The following is a 24,899-nucleotide window of genomic DNA, read 5'->3' as shown; positions in this document are numbered from 1 at the left end:
TCTCATTGCCAGTTTAGGAGTTAGCTCGATCAGACAGGGCTTGATATTTCAGCTATAAAATAGCTGCTGCAGGCTGCTAAGATCAACCTTTTAATTGACCAAGATTGTGGACTTTACCTCTGAAAAGTACTTAAGGAAAAGACGAGAATATGTCACTGGTGCTACAACTTTATAACAGTTTATAATTTCTGACTGTGTGTTTTTTGACTGACTACAAAGAGCTTAAAAATAGATTAGAAAGGCTTTACTGCCAGACGCAGAGCACCTGCTTGACCTTTTACATTCCTGTTTGGTCCCAAAAAAAAATCTGTCCACCGTGAAGACCAAATGGTGGAAGCCATAGTAGAAGAGTCTTCTTCCTCGTCTAGGATTTTTCAACTGACACACGTTGTTTTGTATAAACACTGAACCACGGTCAAGTTTGAAAGAATAAACAAGTTCAATAGAAGCTGAGAAGTGACGACAGAAAGCAACAAATTCTCAACGTCTTCGAATTGTTATCGTACGAAAACTTATGCACAACAATTCGTACGATATCCTACGAAATTACGGCAACCGCCTGCTCTGATTTATTGGCATTTCTTTAAACCAATCAAATTCTCCATGGGCAACGCTAAGCGCTGCACGGAGCCCCGGTGCCTCTGGAAAATAGCCTCGGGTAGGAACTTGTTTTGGTGGAACGTGTACGTTCAAAAGTTGTTTTAGTCGTGCAACAGAAAACTAAACCATAGTCCTCATAAATCCACCGGAGTTTAGAAATACAACACAAAGGTTGGTAGGTTAGGTAACGGAAATCTGGTCCAAAAAAAAGAACATACGGCGGAATTTCCGGCTGCAACGTGGCAATCCCGGGAGTGGAAGATTGTGGATATAGACTAGGTTAGGTTAAGTGCAACGTGAGGGTTGAAGTTGAGTTTAGCCGACAACAGGTTTCATGCAGCACCAACATTTAAGTTTAGACACCAAAACTACTAGTTAAGATTAGAAAAAAAGATTGTGGTTTGGGTTAAAACACCAGTCTCCTTAAGTAGTACTACCGGGACACAAACACCCGTTTCCTGGGTGAAAGTCTTGTAGTTTGCCATTAACTGTTTTGAGAACATGAACTCCGGTCCCACGCTTGATAGCCCTATGTTTTAGGACCAAACCATCCACCTGGGACATTCTCCATATGCTGATCTTCTTATACAGCAGCAGTCAATGCGTGGAATACCTACAAATAAAAAAGTGCATTACTTTTCGTAGCTTTATATGCATGAACATCATGCAGAAAGACACAAAGAAGCTGCAACCCTGCTGGCACAGGATGACGATGGACTTGTGAGTTTGACTCCGTCCCAGTGCATTACTTAAGATGATAACGGATACAGTAATAACTTTGGATGGTATTTCATTAACTACAGAGCGCAATACAGACAGAGGAAATCACTGTTTCTCCTCCGAGCCTCTACTGAATATTTGCCTCTTCACAGTCCCTTTGCATGCCAGTGCTGTTTGTCTGCACTGTTTGCTGGCAGACGGACTGCTACAGGTTGTTTTTCCAGGCCTCTGAACCCGCCTGTTATGTCACAGAGGGGAAGAAGAAAGAATTCCTCTAAATCTGCTCCCTTTTTAAGAGCATCTGAAGCAGAGGGAGATATTAGTGGGAAAGTGAGAGAGATGAATTAGAAGCAGGGCAGGTTGTTTTCCTCTATAGGGAGTTTACACTTGCTTACCTAACTAACCTCCCAAATTAAATACATTTGAGGAGAAAAAGGGCCCCTTTATGAGCCTGAAGTTTACCGTTTAGCCTCTGCCTGTTTGATTATGAGAGCAGCTTTCCAAATAAAATAATTTGTTTTGCTGTTACGTCAGTCCGTCTGGCCCAATGACTCTCTGACCAAACAGGAATATGTTAAAGTGGACATACGACAGGAACACCGCGTCCCTCCAAATCAAATAATGACCCCCGCACTTTTTTTTGCAGATGACACCCTTTATTTAAATATCCCCCTCTTTGCAATCCCATTAAGTTCTCGCTCCCAGTCAGACACGTTACTTATGTGTGTGTCAGAAGTTATTTTTTTACAAAACTCCCCGTCAGCATAACACCTTGTTTTTTATTTTTTATTTTAAGATGACCTTTTTCAAAAGCACAGAGACGTTTCTTTGTGTGCAGGTTATTTGGAGGCGTCACTGTGTACGTCCTCTGCCAGGGTTTCTGTATTTTTCCGAGTCCGAGCCATTTGAGGGCGTGTTGCAGACATCTGTGGACCTTCACGAACAGTGGTCACCATTGTAAAAGTCCTGCTTTGACTCTGCATTTAGCACCGAACGATTTTGTACTTTCCTCCGACAGGTGGAACAAAACAATGCAATAATAATCGTGTTGCTTTTTAGTTTTCTTCTGCAGATGTACTCATCTCTCTTGCTTAAACGGCTCAGAAGTAGCAGTTAAGGAGCATCTCTTGTTCTCCTACCGTCACCTTTCTGCCGGTCCGGGACTCAAACCTTCTTCCTTTTTAGTCACAATCGTGTTATCCTCTAACTTCTAATGTAGCGACACCCACATCTATACATCAAAACAGCTGTGCAGATCCGTGATGTGATTTATTGTCTAGATCGTTAACATAACTCCAAAATCCAAGTAAGTGTAACAACGGAACCTGTACGCTCAAAAAATAATAAAATTGGCAATTTTTTTTCTGTTCTGATTATGACACAAAATGGTCAATTTGTGATTTTGACATAAAGACACATTCTATAATTTTAACAAGTTATTCAAACACTTGCTTGGTAACCACAAGATTAAATTAAACAATCCAAACTTAACTGTGTGAAACAAATATAAAACCGATCTTGTTATAGCCACGAGAAGTTTTTTCTCCAAACAGTGATACAGTTTAAAAGTCTGGATTAAAAGAAAAACTTGTCGTATTAATGTCAGACACATGCATGATTTGTGTAAATTGGGAGACATCTTCAAATGCTACCATGCAAGTCAGCATCACCCTGTAAGAAAAAAGGGCCAATGTGGTTGCAGTTTTGAAGTGTTTGATTGGAGGACGTGGCTATCCTTTCACGCTCTGAAAAACGTGTACAAACTTGCTGTCGAGAAAGAATACTGCATCTGGCATACACATCAGTCATTTCTGAACGTGCATTTTGACAGTTTTGAGCGTGACAACAGAAGAAAAATGCACCTATGGGCAAACGATCAACAATACTTAGTTTTTTTCAAATGACCAAACATTCTTGGGTCGCTTAAGGATTTGTCAAACCTGTCAACACCCATCACATCTAGTTGACTGTATGCAAACTTTAACCTTTTCACTGCATCTGTCCAAACTTGTTGCCCTATTCAGACGCTTCGTGTCAGGAAGCGCTCCTATTTTTTAGGACGCCAACCAGCCAAGCGAAGTGTTTCTCCAACCCCAAAATGTCACGTTCAGTTTCCCTCAAGGCGATGTTTTTAGAGCTGTGGCATTCATCCCCACTTCCCCCTGAGTCTGAGTTGATAATTGCTGCACATGTTAAAAAGAACAAAGGGAACAACTTTCCAAAGTTTAATGTTCTATGAGAAGATTGGATGGCTTAGTTTTATTGATTTATTGTTGGATTAAACCTGCTGCACTCTTATCCGAGGGGCAGGAATTCCACCTATTCTCAGCCCTGTTATGTAAATCGTATTATCCCCCGCTGATCTCCTGCAGCGTTCAGTATATTGTACAAACTGTGTCGGCTCACCTCAGTGTTATTTCACTGCATGAGGAATTTCCTAGGACTTAACAGAAACAACAGATCTGGTCTTCTGTTGTGAGGCAAACTCCAGTTCTTTTTGATATCAAGCCAAAGATAATGCAAACATCATAGAGGAAACAGGGTGAATTAAAAGACAGTATGAACTTTGATCTTTCAAAGTCGGCCTCCCGAGACACTTTAACATACCCCTACATACAGCCATACAGTACGTCCTTTAATCTTAGGAGGACAGAGATCGTTTCTGGATGTCTGGGTGAAACAGCTGACTTAATGGAGGTGTAGAGGGAGATAACGTATAGAAAAAGAGGAAGGAAGACCAAGCAATGTCATGCTCCATTACCGAATAGAAGAAGCCCTTATTTAGTCCTTCAGACGAGACATGATGAGGGAAGAGAAGGAGAGATGGAGAAAGGGTTCCGTGTCCCCGACAGTGGATGCTCAGACAATCAGATGGAGAGGAGAGCAAGAGAAGATAGACAGATAGGGGGCTCGTCTCACAGGAAATTTGTAAAATTCTTATGTATTAATATTAAAAAGTCATGTTTTCCATGGGATTAGATGGAAAAAGGGCTGTGAGAGTGTGTAAACTTGAGAAAGATTTACACAGAAGGAAGTTTTTTTGTGTAAAAGAAAGCACAAATCTCATCTCAACCCCCCCAAAACATGTTTTGACTAAATATATATCTGACATAAAAAAACAGACTCTGTGTCGCCAATTATGAAAAATGTGTGCTCTTTCTGAGAACATGTACAGTAATGAGGTGGAGTCACTGTTATTGAAGTGACAATATGTTGCTAACATATAGATGCTTTTTTTCTTACTATTGCTGTGATTTTGTAGCACAGGAAAAATCTGATATTTCAAACTTGTGGGTGTAGGCTTTCATCCAAATCACAGATGACCCAAGTGGGAATTGAACCTTCCTCCACCCATTCAACTATCCAAATTCACACATCAGGGTTAGATTCTTACATATCCATCATGGGTTTACAAATGTAAATATGTGTTTAGCAAAGCTGTATGGAAAGTCATTTTTTTCCAAATAGGAGCCTGGTGGAAATATGAGGAGTTAAAGTATGTTGCATTAGGCTGTGAAAGTGCGTATAAAGAGAGGAGCCTGTTTCCATCCAACGGCAGGAAGAGAAGTTAACCCAGCCTGTTCCAGTCATGTTTCTGAAGTCTAATTTAGTGCAATCAGCTTCTGTGCTCGCTTGGATTTATGCTCTAGAATGAGAGAAAATACCCACAAACAGCCAGAGGCAATTTCAACACGACCTGCCAGTAAACAAAGTGGACACTGAGGGTTTTCTTTGGGAAACTGGAGAGCTTCCATTAGTCTGTTAGAGAGAGTTGTGTTACATGTTGTGTCCAGATGCTTTGGTTGTTTTTAGACTGCAGGGCTTCATGAGCCTAGGGTTGGTTATTGTTCATACTTTATTCAGATTCAGATTCTTTCTTCTTGTTGATCCTGGTTCTTAACAAACCACTAATTCAAATTTTATTTAAAGCTATAGTGCGTATAGTTTCTATCTCCCCCATGAGGAATTCAAAGTAATGACAACAAAACTGTTGGTGCGTCCACATGATACAGCCTTACGTGATGCAGTACATTAATATCAAAGAGTTACGCACTAAGGCTTTAAGTGAATAAAGAAACTTAAGTATAGAGAAAGTGTAAAATTGTGTGTATTTTCAGTAGTTTGTGCTGTCAAGTAGTTAGGTGTTTTGTGATCCTTGTTGGTAATTCAAGAATTATTGAAATTTTTTTCGAAGTTGCCATGAACAAGTTAAATATTGTCTGTTTTATGCTTGCTTTTAAATCTTAGCATTTGCTGATTTTCGGTCATTGTGACTAGAAGGGGAGATAACAAAACTACTACATTCTTATACTGTGCAATACTATTACTACTTCAAAGAAGAGGGCAAGTCACAAAGTGCATAACAAAAGCAAGTTAATCGGAAAAACATTTAAAGACAGACTTGTTTTGATACACGTGCACTGTATTAATGCTAGAGAGCATTTTCCAGAAATTGATAAGCAGAATTGAAAAGCAAGTTTATATATGAATAAGTGATTCTTATGAATTTGGGAACCGTTTTGATTCAGAATAGGTTTTTCGATTCTCAAGTTGCGCTCTAAAAGGAGGCTTTATTTAAGAGGTGTTCCTCAGGGAACCCTCTGAGGACCCCCTGTGGGTGTAAAAATTCCAATTTTCCATTTAGATAAATTCAAGTTGTGTTTCATTTAGGGACAATATTTCTTTTTTTCAGATTGGGTAAAAGGTACCACACCTAAAGGATTTTGAATAATGATGTTTCAGAGTTGAAAAATTACAACAAAGCAAACATAAAACTAGATATAAGTTTATGAGGCTATGCTTTATAATAGCGTTTTGTTGTGTGAACGTGACTATGAAAAGATTAAAGAAAATAATAATGGGTTCACTTGTCTCTCTGTTTGTCTCCACAGACTTTGAAGATGAGGGTGTGGATCATCTTCCTCCTGTGCCTGGCTGGCCACGCCATGGCTGCTCCTGTAAGTTATACTGTGTGTGTGTGTGTGTGTGTGTGTGTGTGTGTGTGTGGTTTGCTTTTGTCTTTATGAGCATGTTCCTCTCTTCGTGTGTTTTCCTGAGTGTGTCTCCTCCTTTCTCCTTTCCTGTGTGATTATCAATTCACGTGTGAGAGTGAGTTTCCATGTATGCCTATGTTTTCCTATCCAAGTGCAGTATTGTGCAGATCTACTTGTGTGTGTGTGTGTGTGTGTGTGTGTGTGTGTGTGTGTGTGTGTGTGTGTGCATTGATATTCTGTTCATGTGAATGATAATTGTGTTTGTTTGTGCAATTGTGTGTGAGATCATTGTCTGCTTCTGACTTCCTTCTCTCAAGTGTTTTTTTCTATGAGCATCCACAAGTGTGTGTTCATGTGCACAAGTTATAATGTTTAATGTGTGTGTGTGTGTGTGTGTGTGTGTGTGTGTGTGTGTGTGTCCCAGACTGAGGAGGAGCCCGTCGTGGAAGAGCTAGTTACTGAGGAGCCAGTTGTTGAGGTCAGTCCAGATGTTCATCCTGTTTGAGAGTACACCAGTCGTGTTTTCTTTTCTCCTTAAAAGCCGATTCATGCAAACTAAAGTTAAATAATTAATATCTGAATCAACCATAGTCAAAGTATTGCAAGAGTGTAGATCTCTGATGCAGGTTATGGTGGACTGACACATAGGAAAAACATATTTTTACAAAAAGATAGGTACTGGAGCTAATTACAGATTCACCAGATGTTTCTTTTTATTCTTTTGCCACTCGTCCAACATTTTGTGGCGGGCCTCCGGGAGCAGAATCGGAACTATTTCAGTGTTCTGATACAATAGATTCACCTTAGTGATTTTCTTAGATGTGTGCAGACAGTTTTCCTGTGCAACAACATTTTAGATGAGCTCACTTTCAATCTAACCTCCAAATGAAATAGATAATCTGGATAAAGCGTTTACTCTGGGGTGTACAATGTTATCATAGTTGATAGAAATAATGGCCAACTTGTAATAAACCGGAATAAAACTTGAGACACTCAGTCGTTTATGCTGTCGTTACACTGATTGTTTTGGGAAAAATACATCTGAGTTTGATTTGGCATCCGTGATGTGTTCCTGAGCCACGCAGCTGCCCAGAGAGAAGATCTCATCTGTGATGGAGCTTTGGAAGTTTCCATACTTCAGCCGCAGAATCATTGAAAACTAAAGTAGTGGAAATTAAGCTGTGCAAGAAAATAAATTGATTTAAAAAATTGATAAAAATCGATGTATTCTGATTCTGCTAACAGAGGCCAATAGAAATTAGTTACATTTCAAGTAGTCTATATCCACGACGTTCCACTTCTGGGATGCTCCGGTGCTGCCGGAAATTCTGCCGGATGCATGTATTTTCGCCGAATTCCGCTTCCTTACACTTTCTTTTTTCTTGAAATTTTAAACTCTGGTTGATTTCTGAGGACTGTGGTTAACTGCTCCTCAGATCTCTGCAGGGTAAATCCAGACAGCTAGCTAGACTATCTGTCCAATCTCAGTTTTCTCTCGCACAACTATTTTGCAACGGCTCAATGTGGCGCTTAGCACTGGCCATGACGATTGTGATTGGTTTAAAGAAATGCCAATAAACCAGAGCACATTTTTTTCCCATCCCATAATGCTGTGTGGACTAGCCAGACCCTCCTCCGCTCTGCAGCGTGTGGATGGTCTGGCAAAGCGAGACTACATTTTAAGGGACATTATGCCGCCATGTTTGAAGGCATACCTTTTTGACTTGTGGATCCTTAAAATGAAGCGTTGGCTACTTTTAAACCCTCATAAGAGTTACTTTATTCTTCTCAGATTGTTTTAGTTGAATAGTGTTGCCCGAAGAGGTGAAAGTCTTCAGTATTTCTATCTCAAGTTTTTCTTCAGACTCATATTAAGGACCAAATTTCCAGATAAAATAAATCTGAAAGGTTCTAAAATTTAGCAAAGATGCACAGATGTTCTGTTTTGCAGCTGACTTGGAAGTTCCTGATCTATGTTTGTTCCACCAGGATGTAATGTGTTAAATCCTAGATCTGGATATTTACCAAAATCTAATCAATCTGTTCACCAAATCCCAAATTGTTACCTCAGAGGCTTTTGACAAATCTTTCCAACAAACAGAGAGGGATTAAAAGATGAAATCCTTCCTGCCCACTCCACGATTTTGCCTCTTTAGGCAAGACAAAAAAATGGTTTGAAAAAGAGACTCACAGTTAACTTCTCTAAACAGGGCACAATGTCCGTCAATAGCCTGTTGCAAACGATACTAAACTACCAAAATATAGCTGTACAAAAGCGTCCAGAGTGAGCCTTCATGTGAACGTTTCCTATTCCAGAGGTCCAGCGGGACCAGAGATCCCACAGCTGTTAATTTTAGCCGGTCAGGAAGCCATTACGTTCTTCATGGCTTCACCACATGTGGACCCAGCTGCTTGTTATTGTTGAATATTATGGTCTCGCTGCTCCCAGACTCTGTTTGGCCATCAGGGAGGAACCTTCTTTAGTGGTGACGTTTAAACTTTTCCTGAGGAAAACCAGGGATATTTAAGCGGTTTGCTTTAAGTGGACGTCGAGCAGAAATAGACCTGCAGACTGATGCAGGAAGAAATCACTGCGAGACCAAATTCAAAGGGAGACAAGTTTAAAAAGAAAAGAAAAAAAAAAGAACGTTGACTGGCTTTTACAGTCGTTTTCTTTCTTCACTCTGGTCATTTTGTACCCCAGACAACATTAAATTCCTCTGCTTGTGACTCGTAAAGCGTAAGCTGCTTACAGTCTGACCTCTGACCCCTCCAGGATGTTGCCCAGGAGACCGAGGTGGGCGCCAACCCCGTGCAGATTGAGATTGGAGACTTTGATGAGGCCATTGAGGTTGTTGAAGAAGAAGAAGTTGTCACTGAGAGTAAGTTCACAAACGCACGCACATAAACTTGTTTTTCAAATCAAATCAAAATCCAAAGAACTTCATTTGTCCCATGAGGGAACTTCATTTGTGGTCAGGCACATTCAGACACAACATACAACAATACATAGTCAAAAATCATACCTGAGAATAAATAAACACTTAAAAATACTAAAAAACTAAAAACGCTGAGGGTAGGCGTGGAGGGCTGGGTAGGGAGAATAGGTCGAAGTCTGGAGTGATGGGGGACAAACTATCTATTATAATATTGCGTTTACTTACATCATTTCTCAGGGGACTTAACCTAAATTAACCACAACCATCCCATCCCTAGCCCTAGACTTAATCAAAAAAGAAAAAGATCAAAGATCAAAAAAGAAAGTCTTAACGTGCTCATATTATGCTTTTTGGCTTTTTTCCTTTCCTTTATTGTTATATATATTTTTGTGCACATTATAGGTTTACAAAGTGAAAAAGCCCAAAGTCCCCCCCAAAGGGACTTACCATCTCCAACACTGTCAAAACACTGTTCACAAACTGCAGTCCAGCCTTTACTTCTGTGACAAATATGCGTCACTTTGTAACACACATTATAATGCTTGCCTAGCTGCTAGCGTGGCACTCCCTCATACTCTGCTTCTGACTGGCTAGTAGTCCTTACCTAGGTACTGTCAGGGCGCTCCCTCATACTCTGCTTCTGACTGGCTAGTAGTCCTTACCTAGGTACTGTCAGGGCACTCCCTCATACTCTGCTTCTGACTGGCTAGTAGTCCTTACCTAGCTACTGTCAGGGCGCTCCCTCATACTCTGCTTCTGACTGGCTAGTAGTCCTTACCTAGCTACTGTCAGGGCACGCCCTCATACTCTGCTTCTGACTGGCTAGTAGTCCTTACCTAGGTACTGTCAGGGCACGCCCTCATACTCTGCTTCTGACTGGCTAGTAGTCCTTACCTAGCTACTGCACATGTGCGACTCCCAACAAAGATGGAACAGAAGTGAGATGTCTCACTCTGTAGCTAAAACCGAGAGCTCAACACACAGGGTGAAAAGAGGAGCTGCAGCAATGTGCAGTACAACAAATATATGGTGTTTTTTGAAAATTACACCACGTAAACCTATTCTGATATAACCTCGAAATACAATTATGAACCTGAACATGAGCATAATATGAGCACTTTAAATTATGGTTTACCTTGTGGGGACCAGAACTTTGTCCCTATTTTGGTGGTAAGTCCCCCAGATGTGACTGTGTGAACATATTTATAAAAAACAAAGTCATACATTTAGTTCCATTGTTTTAAACTTTGTGTTTTGATGTTTTATGCTTCATTTTAGGTGTTACATTGGTATTTTAAGCTAGTGTACTGCGCTTTATACATTTTATCTTTTGTTCTCTATGTAAAACATTCTTGAGATGCTTTTATGTTTCGGTGAACAAAAGTTTTAAAGACAGCTTTTCACTCTGGTGGACAATATTACAGTAATACTATAAGTACACACCAATGCATTTTCTGCAACTCTTCCCAATAGTTTTAATTTGACAGTCCTTCTTTATGCAAAATAACACACACACACACACACACACACACACACACACACACACACACACACATACATGCGGTGTTTAAAAAAAGAAATAGGCAGCTATAATCAAAATTTACAAGTGAAATGTAAAAGTAGCAAGTATTAAGTCTGCTCAAGCATTCACATGTAAATTCAGTTGTGTTTAATGAAAAAATAATGAAATGTTTGATTAAAAGTGTCTAAAAGTTTGTATTTGTTCAATTTTTTTAAGCGAGTAACAAACGTCTATAAAAATGGTAAGAAAGGTGTAAACAGCAAAAAATCTAATTTTATTTCCAATATATTGCGAAGTACTGTAGAAGTGAAAGTTGTCGAAAAGATGCAAACTTAAATAGAAATCCCTGACAAATGTGTGTGCAGTACACACACAGCATTAACATAAATCAGAAGTCAAACGTCCATAAATCCTGCAGACTGAGACATTTCAGTGACTCCAGCAGGTATACGTGTGTTTGTTGCTTTACACATCGACCTCCTCTGAAACACATTGTGACAACGTTTGATTTAGCATGCGTTTCCCTCCTCATGTCCTCCAGCTACACTTATCTGGGTCGCAACGTTTAGTGAAGCCTCAGACTGGGAAATCAAACATCCATAATAACAGACTGCCTCATTCTGTGAGGAGACGGCTGTAATTACGTGTTCCAGTCTGCTTTAAGAAGCAGCTCAGCCCAGAAACCGAGCCACATGCAGCAACAGGACAAAGTGTACAGATATTTAGTTCTGCTGAGCAGTGTTAACCCTAACCCTAACCCTAAACCAGAGTTGAAAGATTAACTCCTTTACATCTGCTAAAAGTAGCAAATACCACCATTAAAAGTAAAACTAAAGGTCCTGCATTTAAGATTAAAGCATCGGTTCACCCAAATTACAAAAACAAAAAATCTACCCGATAGTTTTCGTTGAATGTGTTGACATTTTCACGTTACTGTCTCTTCAGATATCTCCCTCCACGCCAACACAATGGGGGTGACAGATACTAACAGCGTTAAAAATTACATTAAACATATTCAGCAGCAACAAGTCCTGTTGAAATAGTCATTAAAAAATGATATGTGGTAAATGCTCATCACTGAGTCTTTAACCGGTTAGGGCACAAATTCTGTATCTTCATGCATGTAGCTCTGTCTCTATACCTGCTGCCTCCAACTCTAAAGAACAATTATTATAATTATAGTATGCATTATATTTCGGTACCATAAAGCCTTTTCAAGAGGTATAGATTTGAGGTTTGTGGTCCCAACAACGTGTGGTTTTATAGCTGAAATGTATCTTAAAATAAAGAAAAGCATAATACAGAAGTTTGGATTTAGCAGTCAGAAACATCTGTGCACATTTTAGTACAATATAAAGCACACTCTCTTTACTAAAAGTGTCCCTTTAAGTACAGAAACTAAACTACAACTCTGCTCTGATCCGCTCCAGTCTAACAGTTTAATTTTTCCATTACTTCTGTCTTTCGTGACTCAGCCTCCGCTTGAGGAGATTTTTTTGTGATTTTCTTTTCATCCTGAGTCTTTGATGAAGGTTATTTGTTTATTCACTTGGTTATTTCGTCATTATATGTATTAATCCTCTCACATATGAATGGTTTTATTTGAGTTTGCTTTTGGAAAAGGACTCAAACTATTTGTGTATGGATTGGATCATGGTGTCGGTTTGAATCGGTGTGTCACTCAAATTGTCACGGTTGCAGAGAAGAACCCAGACGCAGTAAAATTATTCATTAACAAAAGGCTTACAGAGTCCAAAAACAGACAGGAAACAAACAAAACTCCAAATATCAAGTAGAAAATCTAAAACGACAGGGAAAAAGCAGGAACACGCACTACGGAGAAGGTTGGTACTTTTGACACTGGAGATATGACAAACTGGCACTTAACAAAGGGAGCACACGGACTAAATGCACAAAGCAATGAGGGTTTGCAACGAGAAACATGAGGGCTGATGAACAGGTGAAACACAGGGTTGGGGCCGAAAATCACAAAGGCGGAAAAACACATACTTGTATTGAATTGATTGCTTTTATTGTCATTGCATTTAAGTACAATGAAATTGTAGAGCCACTCTAGTAAGGTGCATCATCATTGTAACACATACTGTAACTCTGTATACTCTTTTCACAGATGCCTGCCTGAACCACCACTGCAAGAAGGGCAAAGTGTGTGAGGTCGATGAAAGCAACACCCCCATGTGTGTGTGCCAGGACCCCTCCACCTGCCCCGCTGCTGAGGGAGAGTTCGAGCATGTGAGTTTGCTAACAATCAGCCCAAACATAGGGTCAGTTTCAGCAAATATGACAGAAAGTTAGTTTTATAAGTCTTACCTACTGCACCTTTGATTTAGCCCTGAAGAAAATATACTTTAATATAGTTTATATATGTTCTTTTTCCGTTATGACTCACTGTCATACTGGATTGAAAATCTGTAAAAGAAAGTTGGATGGCATACATTGTTTGTGTTTATGTTTCACAAAAAGTTTAACCTGAGCCAGGCCAACAACAACGATAGCAATCATTTCACATCCATACATGTCTAGTGGTATACAGCTGTTAAAACATAATCAAATACAGTATATGTACTGTATTTTTTAACAAACTGGTATCGGACCGGTACTCTGTATTAGCCCAGGCATGTTCAGGTATCGGAATTGGTATCGGGAAGCAAAAAATGGTATCGGCCCATCTCTAGTTGAAACTGTGAATTCGTATTTATTCGTGCAGGTGAAATATCATCGCATAGAAGCTCAGCGATGTGAGAACTCATCTGTTTTTCCGTCTCAGGTTTGCGGCACCGACAACAAGACCTTCGACACCTCTTGCCAGTTCTTTGCCACCAAGTGCGCCCTGGAGGGAACCAAGAAGGGCCACAAGCTGCACATCGACTACATCGGACCCTGCAAATGTGAGCTCCCACACTCTTCTGCTTGTTACATTCCAAACTCTTAGTGTAGAAGAGTTTCTCAAAGAGTTTAATCTAATGTCCTCCAAACCATACAACGATATATAGGTCATTTATTCCTACCCTCTTATAAGACTCACAGAAGTGTTTTATAAATCACCGCCTCTAGCAGTGGCAGGAAATAAAACCCACATGAGTGTTTTCCGTCCTCATATCTAAACCAGAGAACGTAACAGTCGCATTTTTAACGGTGACATTGTGAAACGTTCGTAGTTTGGTTAGGTTAAGGCAGTGTTTCTAAAATTGGGGTACGTGTACCCCTAGGGGTACTTTGGAGTAGTGCGGAGGGTACATTGGATCTTTTATTTAAAAAATATCGGTGATGCATAATTCCTAAAATATTATATACTATACAAATGAATGCATTTAGTGATACATTCTAAATATTAGAAATTAATTGAAAGCACATTAGTGTTTTATACTAACAATATCACTGTTTAGTAAATCAGACATTGATGGCGGAGCGCTGTATTGTGCCTCTTTAGCTAGGCATTGATTTTCTACCAAAAATATTTCAATGGGGGTACATTATTGAAAAAAGTTTGAGGACCACTGGGTTAAGGCACCAAAACTACTTAGTTTAGAAAAACATTGTGGTTTGTCAAGTCAGACGTTACGTTACTTAAAGCTATAGTGCGTATAGTTTCTGTCTCCCCCATGAGAAATTCTAAGAAACGACAACAAAACTGTCGGTGCGTCTACATGATACAAGCCTTCCGTGATCGTGCACGCACTCCCTCCCCTCCTCCAAACAGTTGCTAGTAGCCAAGGAGGACACGGAGGATTAAAAAAACATGATGGACTCTTCAGAAGAGGTAATTATCTTCACTCGAGCTTCTGCGCGTGGAAGTCGCCGGACGCCACAATCTTCTGAACATGCTGAGTCATTGAGTAAATGACTCTTTGGAGAGTGTGCTGCCTGGACACACCCGTCTCACAGTGGCCAGATGTTAACGTTGGCTGTGGGGAAAATGCCTCATTAATCAAATGAGGCAGAAAAATATGCGTCTCATAATTTGAAAGGCTACTGCTTTTAATTTGAAGTTTCTATTTTTAACAGTCGGGATATAAACAAGGAGTAGTCAAAAATGAAACAGCTTTGAGTCAACAAAATTGCAAACACCTCAGAAAAAAAAAAAAAAAATACAAAATACTTAATACATAAAAAGACAGACCGCCACCCTAAGTCAATGGACACACGTGATTTGTGGTATTTCTTAAATGTATAAATCTTAGCAATGCAACTTCAGTGTTTATCCAACAATATGCAAATAAAGTGCATCATCTCATCAGAAAAGGTTTTTTTGATTATTGGGGGGTTGTAACCCCCCCCTGTAAATTATACCTATGTGTTTATCTGTTTGTTCACTGTTGAGGGATCAGATGTATCTTAAGTTCCCATTTATCTTTATGCTAAGTAACTAAAGCTAACTTGACTCTTTGCGTTACTGAGACTCAGCAGTGGGAGGATCTGTCCGGACATGCAGGCCACATTTCTTCCACTTGACGCACACACACACACACACACACACACACACACACACACACACACACACACACACACACACACACACACTCCCTCTCACACACACACACACACACACTCAGTGGGAGGAGTTGAGACAGGGCTGAAAGGTTCAAGTGGAGATCAAGGTGGTGTTCAGTACACCAGAATAAAACAGGATGCCGGTTGTTAATTTGTGATATTTTAAGGATGACGATATTTACTTGAATAATGCTGCGACAATGATGATATGCTGACATGTTTAAAGACCAATTAAAACAACAATACTTAGTAAACAGTTTTGTTTTATTATATCCCAATGGACAAGAGGTCAGTTTTATCTTTTTAATTTCTAAATAAACGTCAAATATCAGCAGGTTTCAGTTTAATATACCTTTATTGATTCTAACAAAAATATAAACATAAAGTGCTACAGTAAAGATCAATGGTCAAGTCTCAATAAATGGCTCACTGTAAAACTGTTCACCGTAAATTTGCAGTAATATATTGGCAGCAGCTTCACCAGTAGACTACTGTTTATTATGGTTTATTTTAAGGTATTTTACTGTAAATAGACATACAGTTCCTTACAGTATTATTTGAATTTACAGTAATATACTGGCTGCAGTGTAGTAGTGCTGTAATATTATCATTTTCTCTCAGAATGCATTGCCATTTACAGTGTGATCCTGTATAACATTAAAACAGTAAGATACTGTGAGATTTTAGCTGTAAATTTACATCAAAGGTTCACAGTAACAAAAACACAGGCTTTAATTCAAACCTTAGTCAATTCGCATGGGCTATTTTTAAAGCACACCTCAATTAAATTATGAATTACACATCAACATTAATTGTGAACTCAGTTCTGTATCATAAATGTATGTAAACCGCATCCAGCAAAAGGGACTGAAAATCCTCCAAGACCCCACACACCCTGCTAACCCCTTTACTGGGGACTCTCCCCTCAGGGAAAATGACTGAAATCCAGGGGCGATTCTAGGATCAGACCCCCCCCCGAAAGAATCAGTAATTTCACTGGATAACAATGAATATATGCATTTATTATTATTATAACAGAGGATAAATGCAAAATATTGAACACGTGAAAAAACTACGAAAATGTCCCTTTATGGACAACCAGAATCAAATGAAATGATAATGAGGTGTAAACAATAAATATATATAAAAATAAAACTTTCCTTGACTGGGTTACAGGATATTAAACCTGTTTCTTTAAACCTGTAATAGTTTGTCCTCTGTCACTAACAGACAAGTTCGCAAACTCTAACTTGAAGCACTTGAATTGATGAAATTAATTTGTTTTTTATTATAATTTTTAGGGGGGCTGAGATGAAATTTTTAGCCCCCCTAAAAATGGTCTAAAATCCCCACTGCTAAACTCTATTAAATCCAAAACATCCCGCTTTCTTAACAGCACCTATTGCAGAACCATTCAGCTACTCAACGGATCCTCAACACTACAACAGCACCTTATACACTTAGACACTTTATAACTCCTGACTGCGGTTTGTGTCTATATGTGTCTTAATGTGTTTTTTATGGATATTGACTGTCCTGCTATGAATGCTTTCTGGGATTTTTGTACTGAGCACAGTGCACCAAATGCCTAGCAACTTAGTTGCATGGCAATAAAGTATTGAATCTTGAATCTTGAACCCAAACAAAATGATACAGTCAATCAAAATTGCTCCTGCTCTGGGCGCCTGGGTAGCTCAGCTGGTAGAGCGCACCGCGCCCATTCAAATAGGTTCAAACCTTGACGCAGCGGCCGCAGGTTGGACTCCAAACTTCGGCCCTTTGCTGCATGTCATTTCCCCTCTCTCTCCCCTTTCATGTATTCAGCTGTCCTATAAAAATAAAGGCCCAAAATGCTCCAAAAAAATAATCTTAAAAAATAAATAAGAAACTGCTCCTGCTCCACCTTCATTATATAACTTTTATGTCAGAGAGATGTTACAGTGTAAATCCTCTTGTGGGCTTAAAGTTGAGTTTATGGCCCGATATGTGAGTTATCACCATGAATAGTTTTTCTTGATGCTGACAGTTTTGTCCCCGCAGACATTGAGCCCTGCCTGGACAGCGAGCTGAACGAGTTCCCCCTGCGTATGAGGGACTGGCTGAAGAACGTCCTGGTGACTCTGTACGAGCGCGACGAGGACAACAACCTGCTGACCGAGAAGCAGAAGCTCAGGGTGAGTCGACGGATTCGCTGCTCTGCCTGCATGTTTCGGTGGTCCCGCTGTAGAATGTGGAGGAACTGATTTAGGATACTCTCATTGCTTCCCACAAAAGTCAATACAAAGCCAAGTCAAATCAAAGATAGCGCCGATTGTCTTCCTTTCTCAAGATATACATGTAATAATGCAAAGGACTACTTTTTTTCTATATAAATTAGAGATGTTCCGATACCGACACCAGTAACAGAAATACGATAATGCCTAAAATGCTGGTATCTGTATCAGAAAGTACTGGAGTTTATGCACCGATCAGATACCACGTAATTAAGCCCAGAAGAAAATCTATTTTAAAGTAGTTTATTTATGTTATTTTTACCGTTATGACTGACTGTCAAACTAGATAATAAAATAAAGTTCTGTAGCGTTCATTGTTTGCGTTTGTTCATGTTTCACAAAATGTTTAACCTGAGCCAGGCCGACAACAACGATAGAAATCATATCTCATCCATACAGGGATAGTAGTATTCAGCTGTTAAAACATAATAAAACATATGACACATTGGTATCGGATCAGTACTCGGTATCGGCCGAAGTTCAGGTATCGGAATCGGTATCGGGAAGAGAAAAATGGTATCAAACCATCTCTTGTATAAATCCTTCTGGAAGTGGAGCAACATTCTAAAATTATGATGTTATCTTTAAATAAGGGTTGGAAAAGGCAGAATATACCCTAATGATACAAAGAAAATATCATATGAACTACACAACACAGAAAATGTGGCATTGTCAAGTGTTTTAGGTCCTCATGACACGGCCATTTAAATGTACCGTACCTACTTTGTGTATGTATTTTTTTAGCTGTAGGAAGATACTTTGAAACATAATCAGGGTGGACTTGTCATAAGTTTAGGATGATACAGTCATATATATTACGTGTGTGTGTGTGTGTGTGTGTGTGTGTGCACGTTTATTGGGTAACCATACAGATGTTTTTTTTTATGTTTGTGTTTTTAATGTTATCTGTTGATTGTTGGAATAGACGAAGAACATTTTCTGTATGAACAGAAAAAGTCGTATCTTATCTTATCTTATGTGCTGCTGTTATGCTGTTAAATTTGAATGTTAACAAGCACAAACTTTAAAAGTAAGCATTTAACGTGCTCTTTCAGACCTCAGTCTTTAATAATGAAAGTTGTGAAAGCGGACCAACAGTCTACAGGTTTTCACAAGCTGCCTTATGTAGGTATGAGGATCAGAGACGCTTTACGCACAGAGGAATTTAAATAAAAGTCCTTTACAAGAGAAATAATAGCCTACATTAATGTCACAAATATTTAGAGATATTACTATTACTTTATTTGATTTGTTTAAAACACACAGTTTTATGCCTGAAATGGTAAAGATCAATGCCAAATCCAAACAGTTTAAGAGCGTAACTCATTCAGACTGAGGAAACGTTTATGTGACTGAAATACACAAATACCACAGAAGTTGTGGAACCACTATAGCTTTTACACTCCACATATCTCGCTACACTCTCGCTACACAATCAGTTGATCAGAGTTGATTTAGCTTTTTTGGAGCATTAAGAATAGTTGAAAAAACTACTTTCAAAAACAAAAGAGAACCAGCTTTCAGGCAGCTTTTGACAACGATTTGACAACAGCAGTAGTTTTACGTGTGTGCTGTCCTGCAAAACTAACCTTCTGGATTTAACTAATCAATGATTATTAAACTTGCAGCACAAAATGTAAACTCAATTTTGTACTAAAAGACTCCAAATAGCGGACAATCGACATCTAAAGCATGCAACTTTAGGGGTCTAAAAAAAGTTATGTTTTGCTGATGTGGATGGTGTCCGTCCAATGTTTCAGGTGAAGAAGATCTACGAGAATGAGAAGAGGCTGCAGGCCGGCGAGCACTCTCTGGACCTGCTGGCTCACGACTTCGAGAAGAACTACAACATGTACATCTTCCCCGTCCACTGGCAGTTCGGCCAGCTCGACCAGCACCCCGTCGACGGGTACGTAGAGGCGTACAAGAACGAGTTGAAAAAATAAAATCACTTTAGTATAGCAAGACTAGTCTCGCATTGCCAGACCTTCCTCCACAGCGCTGCGGAGGAAGGTCTGGCTAGTCTAACACAGCACTCACAGGATGGGAGAAAAACGTGCTCTGGTTTATTAGCTTTTCTTTTAACCAATCACAATCTTCTTGGGCGACAATAAGTGCCGGTCGCAATTACGATGCCTCTGCAAAATAGTCTCAGGAAGGAACTTGTTTTGGTGGAATGTGTACGTTCAAAATTGTTTTAGTCATGCGAGAGAAAACTCAGATTGGACAGATAGTCTAGCTAGCTGTCTGGATTTACCCTGCAGAGATCTGAGGAGCAGTTAACCATAGTCCTCCCTCATATATCCACCAGAGTTTAAAATGCCAACACAAAGAAAGAGGAAGGTGACGGACATCTGGAGGAACTTCCGGCGGCACCGGAGCAATCCCCTAAATGAATTGTCGTCGATATAGACCCATTCGGCTTCCACAACCTTCTTTCATAGATTAAAAGAAAACAAGCTTTTGGACAGAATTCAGGTTATATTCTGACGAGTCAGCACATGTAAGATCACGCAAACTAAAATACCCGTGCTGCTCGGGCAGTGGTTGAGCTCGTGGCAGACGGAGCTGTTTGGTTTCCTCTGTTCTCACACTGCAGCAGCTGGGCTGATGGATCCAACTGTCGCCAGCTGCTGTTCACTTTATAACCACTTTTTCTGAAAAACGATGATGTGGCTGATGGACTCTAAATGCACCACCAAGAATCCACGTTTTCTTTTCTTCATTTCTAAATAAGAATTTAATCTATGGCAACATGCAGGAGATGCAATGTGGACAAAGGCAAGATGTTTTAAAGGTCCCATATCATACTCATTTTCAGGTTCATACTTGTATTTTGGGTTTCTACTAGAACATGTTTTCATGCGTTAATATTTAAAACAAACAAATTTATCTCAAACAGTCTGTCTGAATATACCTGTGTTCCCCCTCTGTCTGAAATGGTCAGTTTTAGCGTCTGTCACTTTAAGCCCCCCTCCTGATAAAGCCCAGTCTGCTCTGATTGGTCAGCATTTCCGAGTCTTTCGATCTGGGATCTCAGAGTCTCTGCACCGACATTGCAGTCGGTAAATGACTGTAGCGGCTCTTTCTACCTATATATATATATATATATATATATATATAGTATATCAGTGACATCACAACCGTAAGGAAGTCCTGACGGCTCGTTTAAGGACCCAGTTTCTAAATACAGGCTGTGTGCATTTCTTTTTGGATTGCGCGTTTTGAAGCTTTCAGTTTTTATATATTACCTCGACCTGCTTTATAATTAAAAAAAGAAATGGAAATCTCACTTCTTACAAAATGGGACCTTTAAGTCGACAATGGTTGGACAATGACATCTAACATTAGTTTTTATGTAAAAGCAGACAGGATATAGAAGAGGGTGATTTTCTGCATTTTATTTTGACGTGATCACCAGCTTCTTCTGTGATAATGTTTGTTTGATAACAATTTGTCTTCATATTTTCTTATATGTCAACAAACTCTCAAACCAGGTTTGTCATGATCATGGGAGAATTATTTTGTGCTCAAATACAGAAACGCGGATCCACCATAGTTGTTATTGTGAAAGTGTTTTCCATCATGATCATCATTTCCTTGTTTGTCTTGTCTGTATGCCACCAGGTACCTGACCCACACAGAGCTCTCCCCCCTGCGCGCCCCTCTCATTCCCATGGAGCATTGCACCACCCGCTTCTTCGAGCAGTGCGACGGCGACAACGACAAATACATCGCCCTGGACGAGTGGGCCAAGTGCTTCAGCATCAAGGAGCGTGAGTATCGACTGCACCGTGCTTAAATACTCAAATACACCAAATAATCCCTTAAATATTCATCATTTTAACAACCCATGGGTTGTCCTTCCAACGACCATGAACTTGTTGTCTTTTCGGTCTAAATTTGAAAAAGACAATTGGAAAACTTTTTTTGTCTTTTTTCCCCAATGTTTTTGTCACTTTATTCAATGTTTTTTTTATTTAATTTTTTTAGTCATGGTCAATAAACCTAATTTATGTGACAATAAACCTAATTTTTTAGTTTAAAAAAAAGCAGAAATTATGAATTATTTTGACTTATGGTTAAGACCAAAGTTTAGTCAGGATGCTGTTTTGAAATCATTTAAAAAATTTTTTTTCAAATGCTATAAAATTGAATAAAACACACAAAATTAAATGAAAGTAATCATTGATTTTACCTGCAAGATGGAACGTACACCCATCCATCCATGTTATTTTTGGACAATTTGGTTGAAAGAAACCCATATTTCTGATATAAAAAAAACTTTGAAAACGGGTCAAATTTCACACGAGGACAACACAAGGGTTAAAATATGTATTGTTAATTGAAATTTGGAATATAAATTAGAAAACCTGTCATCTATATTCTATGTTATGTGATGTATATGATGTTCAAACACTGACACTTCACACTGTGCTTCTTAATTCATGCATAACTCTTGTCGACCACTATTATGTTTAGTTATATCCTTGTTGCCACACTGGTCAGAAATATGGAAGAGGAATTAAGTTCTGAGAATAAAGTCAGAATTCTGAGAATCCTTTTTATTTATTTTCACTTGGAAAAAAAATGAAGAAAGTCTGAATTTTTTTTCTTCTCAGAATTCTGACAATTCCGAATGTGTACCGAGTCGACCGTTCTCTGGGATCTGTTTTTTAATGCTAATCGAATGTGAGCTAGCGCAAACCGCTGATTAGCTTATAAAGCTAGTCATTGGGGCACGGGTAAAGTAAAAAGAAATCGCTATTTCTATACCACTAACAAGGCTCAAAATAACACCACACTACCACGGTAACATAATGAGGGTCCCTACATGGAAACCGAAGCATTGAGAACTTTGTAAGTGTACAGACAGTTTATTAAAAAGATAGTTTAGAAAGACAGTACCGTTCAGTATACAGGCAGGCGGCATCTTGGGAAAACAGTCACGACCAGTCGAACAACGAACAACGACAAACGACGAACGAATGTGGTGCTATTTTGAGCCTTGTTAGTGGTATAAAATGGCGATTTATTTTTACTCTACAAGTGCCACGACGACTAGCCTTATAAGCTAATCAGCAGTTTATGGTAGCTTGTTTCAAGCTAGAGACACATTTGATTAGCATGAAAACATCTTACCAGACAAAGTTATTAACCCCTAGGTTCATTTTGTGGCGGAATTGTCCTTTAAACTCAGAACTCCAATACGTTTTTCACATGTGGCCATCATCCTCTTCCGTGAGAATCTGAATATGTGCTGATGGATGTTTTTGTGTCTGTGTGTTTGCAGAGGATGTGGACAACGACCTCATCATCTAAGCTCCTCTGAGCAGCTCCCAGTCGCTCCTGAACGGGTCCAGGTGCTGATCCCTAAGTTAAAAAAAGAAAAGAAATCACAGTAACGGTGCTAATTGCAAATTCTTTTTTTTTGTTTTGTTAATACTGACCTTTTCCTACCTATACCACTAAAAAAAGATCACAAAAGAGAAATGTGCACAGTCTGTACTAACCATCACGCATTCACGCGACTTTGAATTCTCTTGTTTGTCGAAACAAAACACCCAGTAAAAGAAAACTAAAGACCTCTGATGTAAATGTACGTTGTTGACAATATTATATATATGTTTATGATTTGTTCAAGGTTTTTAAATCGGAGATGAATTTGAATTCAATTACCGTGAGGAGACAAAACTGTAAAGTGGAAAATAAAGTTTCTAAATAAATGCTCCCTCTGCTTGCTTTCTACAAAACAACGGTTTAGTTTTTGCACTCTTTTGGTGTTGGGACTCATTTTGTGTATTTTACTTTTTGATCTTTTGACTACTGCTTTAAGAGTTCATTTTTATTTAGCATCCATTCCAGACGAGGACACGCGTGTACTGATATTTGAAACAATAAAGAGGATATGTTGTTTAGACCTTTTTAATGAGGGGGAAAATCTCGCAGGCTGAGAGTTTTTCTCATAATTAACATGTTTCTACTGACACTGAGAGCACGAGCAAACTCTTTTACCATGAATAAAAGACTCTGAAAAAGTCTCTGCATGCTTTCATATCTTTCTTCCTCTGCTCATGCATTTTTGTCGAGATGATCTGACAAGGATCAGCACGGCTCCACGAGTCACACGGAAGGCCGGTTTGTTTACGAGGCTTGACCATGTTTTTATATTCGGAAAATGAACTTCGTCCCATTTTTATCATCTTTGGGTGTTGGAAATCTCAGTTACACTTTACTTGAAGGTATCTACATAAGAGTGACATGACACAGTTAGGGTTAGGGTTCATGTGTCATGACAGTGTCATGTCACTCTTATGTAGATTCCTTCAAGTAAAGTGTTACCGAAATCTCTTTATAAGAAGCGTACCCTCTCGTCTCATCCTCAGCGGTCACTTGTTTTGTATTACATGTCTCTGAACGCTGCCTTTGTGCAGCAGAAATGCTTTTAAAACTAATTTTGAGATCCAAAAACAAACTTCTAGAAAATCTTATGCCTTTTCTACTGTTTTCTTTCCTCGTGCTTTTCTCTCAACCATCAGACTACAGTCAATGGGATTTTGGTATTTCCATAATGTTGACAATCAAAGTGTATTCAGCTTTTACAACTAGTAGAGGTATTCCCAGTTTATGAAGGTACATTTGGGGGTTTAATTGTCAGAATTCCAACTAAATCTCAGATTGAAATTCTTGTTAACTGTTCAGTTTTGCATCAGCTTTCTGAAAGGTTTACTCAGATAATTCAACAATGTTTGGGCTCATGGTGTCTTGCAAATTCCAAATTGATCAAGCTAAAATCCCTTTAAATGATAGATAAAGATAAAGATAAAAGCAAAAAAGACAAAAGCAAAAGACAAAGCAACTAAAAACCATTGATGTCTTGAGCCAAAAATAAACTTAAATCAGTCACCGAGTTCAAAGCTCACTTAATGGACCAGTGTGTAGGCTTTACTGGCATTTACTCACCAAACAAAACTGGTTAAATGTCGTTACTTATAAGGTAGTCTGGAGCAACAGAAAAACATCTCCAGGATAAACGCTGCGTTCCAGGCAACCCTGGAGTGCCCTGGAATGGCACTGTACTCCCAGTTACAGTTTTTGATGTCACGCACACATAAACAACAATGGCGACCCCTGTTGATGCTGTACAGACGCCAGTGATTAACTGTGAGAAATAGAAATAAATAGACATAAATAGGCAACGTAAAGTAATTCCGCACATTGTAATCAAAACAATACACATACGATTGTGTACTACTACAGATTATGTTTATTAAATGAAGCCCAAAATATGTCACCAACTAGAAATCGCTAGTATCAGCTAGCGCTAGCTAACGTCAGC

General features: G+C 39.1%; 1 protein-coding gene across 1 annotated transcript in view; it reads left to right on the top strand.

The window, feature by feature from the left end:
• sparc (secreted protein, acidic, cysteine-rich (osteonectin)) overlaps positions 1 to 23,601 on the top strand; it is a 28,043-nt gene extending 4,442 nt beyond the window's left edge. Inside the window, exons 2-10 of the mRNA XM_078260017.1 lie at positions 6,213 to 6,278; positions 6,739 to 6,792; positions 9,091 to 9,196; positions 12,907 to 13,028; positions 13,564 to 13,684; positions 17,328 to 17,461; positions 19,321 to 19,469; positions 21,188 to 21,336; positions 22,854 to 23,601. Coding sequence (XP_078116143.1) covers positions 6,222 to 6,278; positions 6,739 to 6,792; positions 9,091 to 9,196; positions 12,907 to 13,028; positions 13,564 to 13,684; positions 17,328 to 17,461; positions 19,321 to 19,469; positions 21,188 to 21,336; positions 22,854 to 22,882 — 921 coding nt within the window. The 5' untranslated portion in view covers positions 6,213 to 6,221 and the 3' untranslated portion in view covers positions 22,883 to 23,601. The remainder of the gene's footprint in view (positions 1 to 6,212; positions 6,279 to 6,738; positions 6,793 to 9,090; positions 9,197 to 12,906; positions 13,029 to 13,563; positions 13,685 to 17,327; positions 17,462 to 19,320; positions 19,470 to 21,187; positions 21,337 to 22,853) is intronic.
• The last annotated feature ends 1,298 nt before the right edge of the window (positions 23,602 to 24,899 follow it).

This window comes from Sander vitreus, chromosome 10 (genome assembly GCF_031162955.1).
Source record: "Sander vitreus isolate 19-12246 chromosome 10, sanVit1, whole genome shotgun sequence".
Lineage (NCBI taxonomy): Eukaryota > Metazoa > Chordata > Actinopteri > Perciformes > Percidae > Sander > Sander vitreus.
Note: the sequence above shows the minus strand (reverse complement) of the source record. Positions and strands in the feature narration are given on the sequence as shown.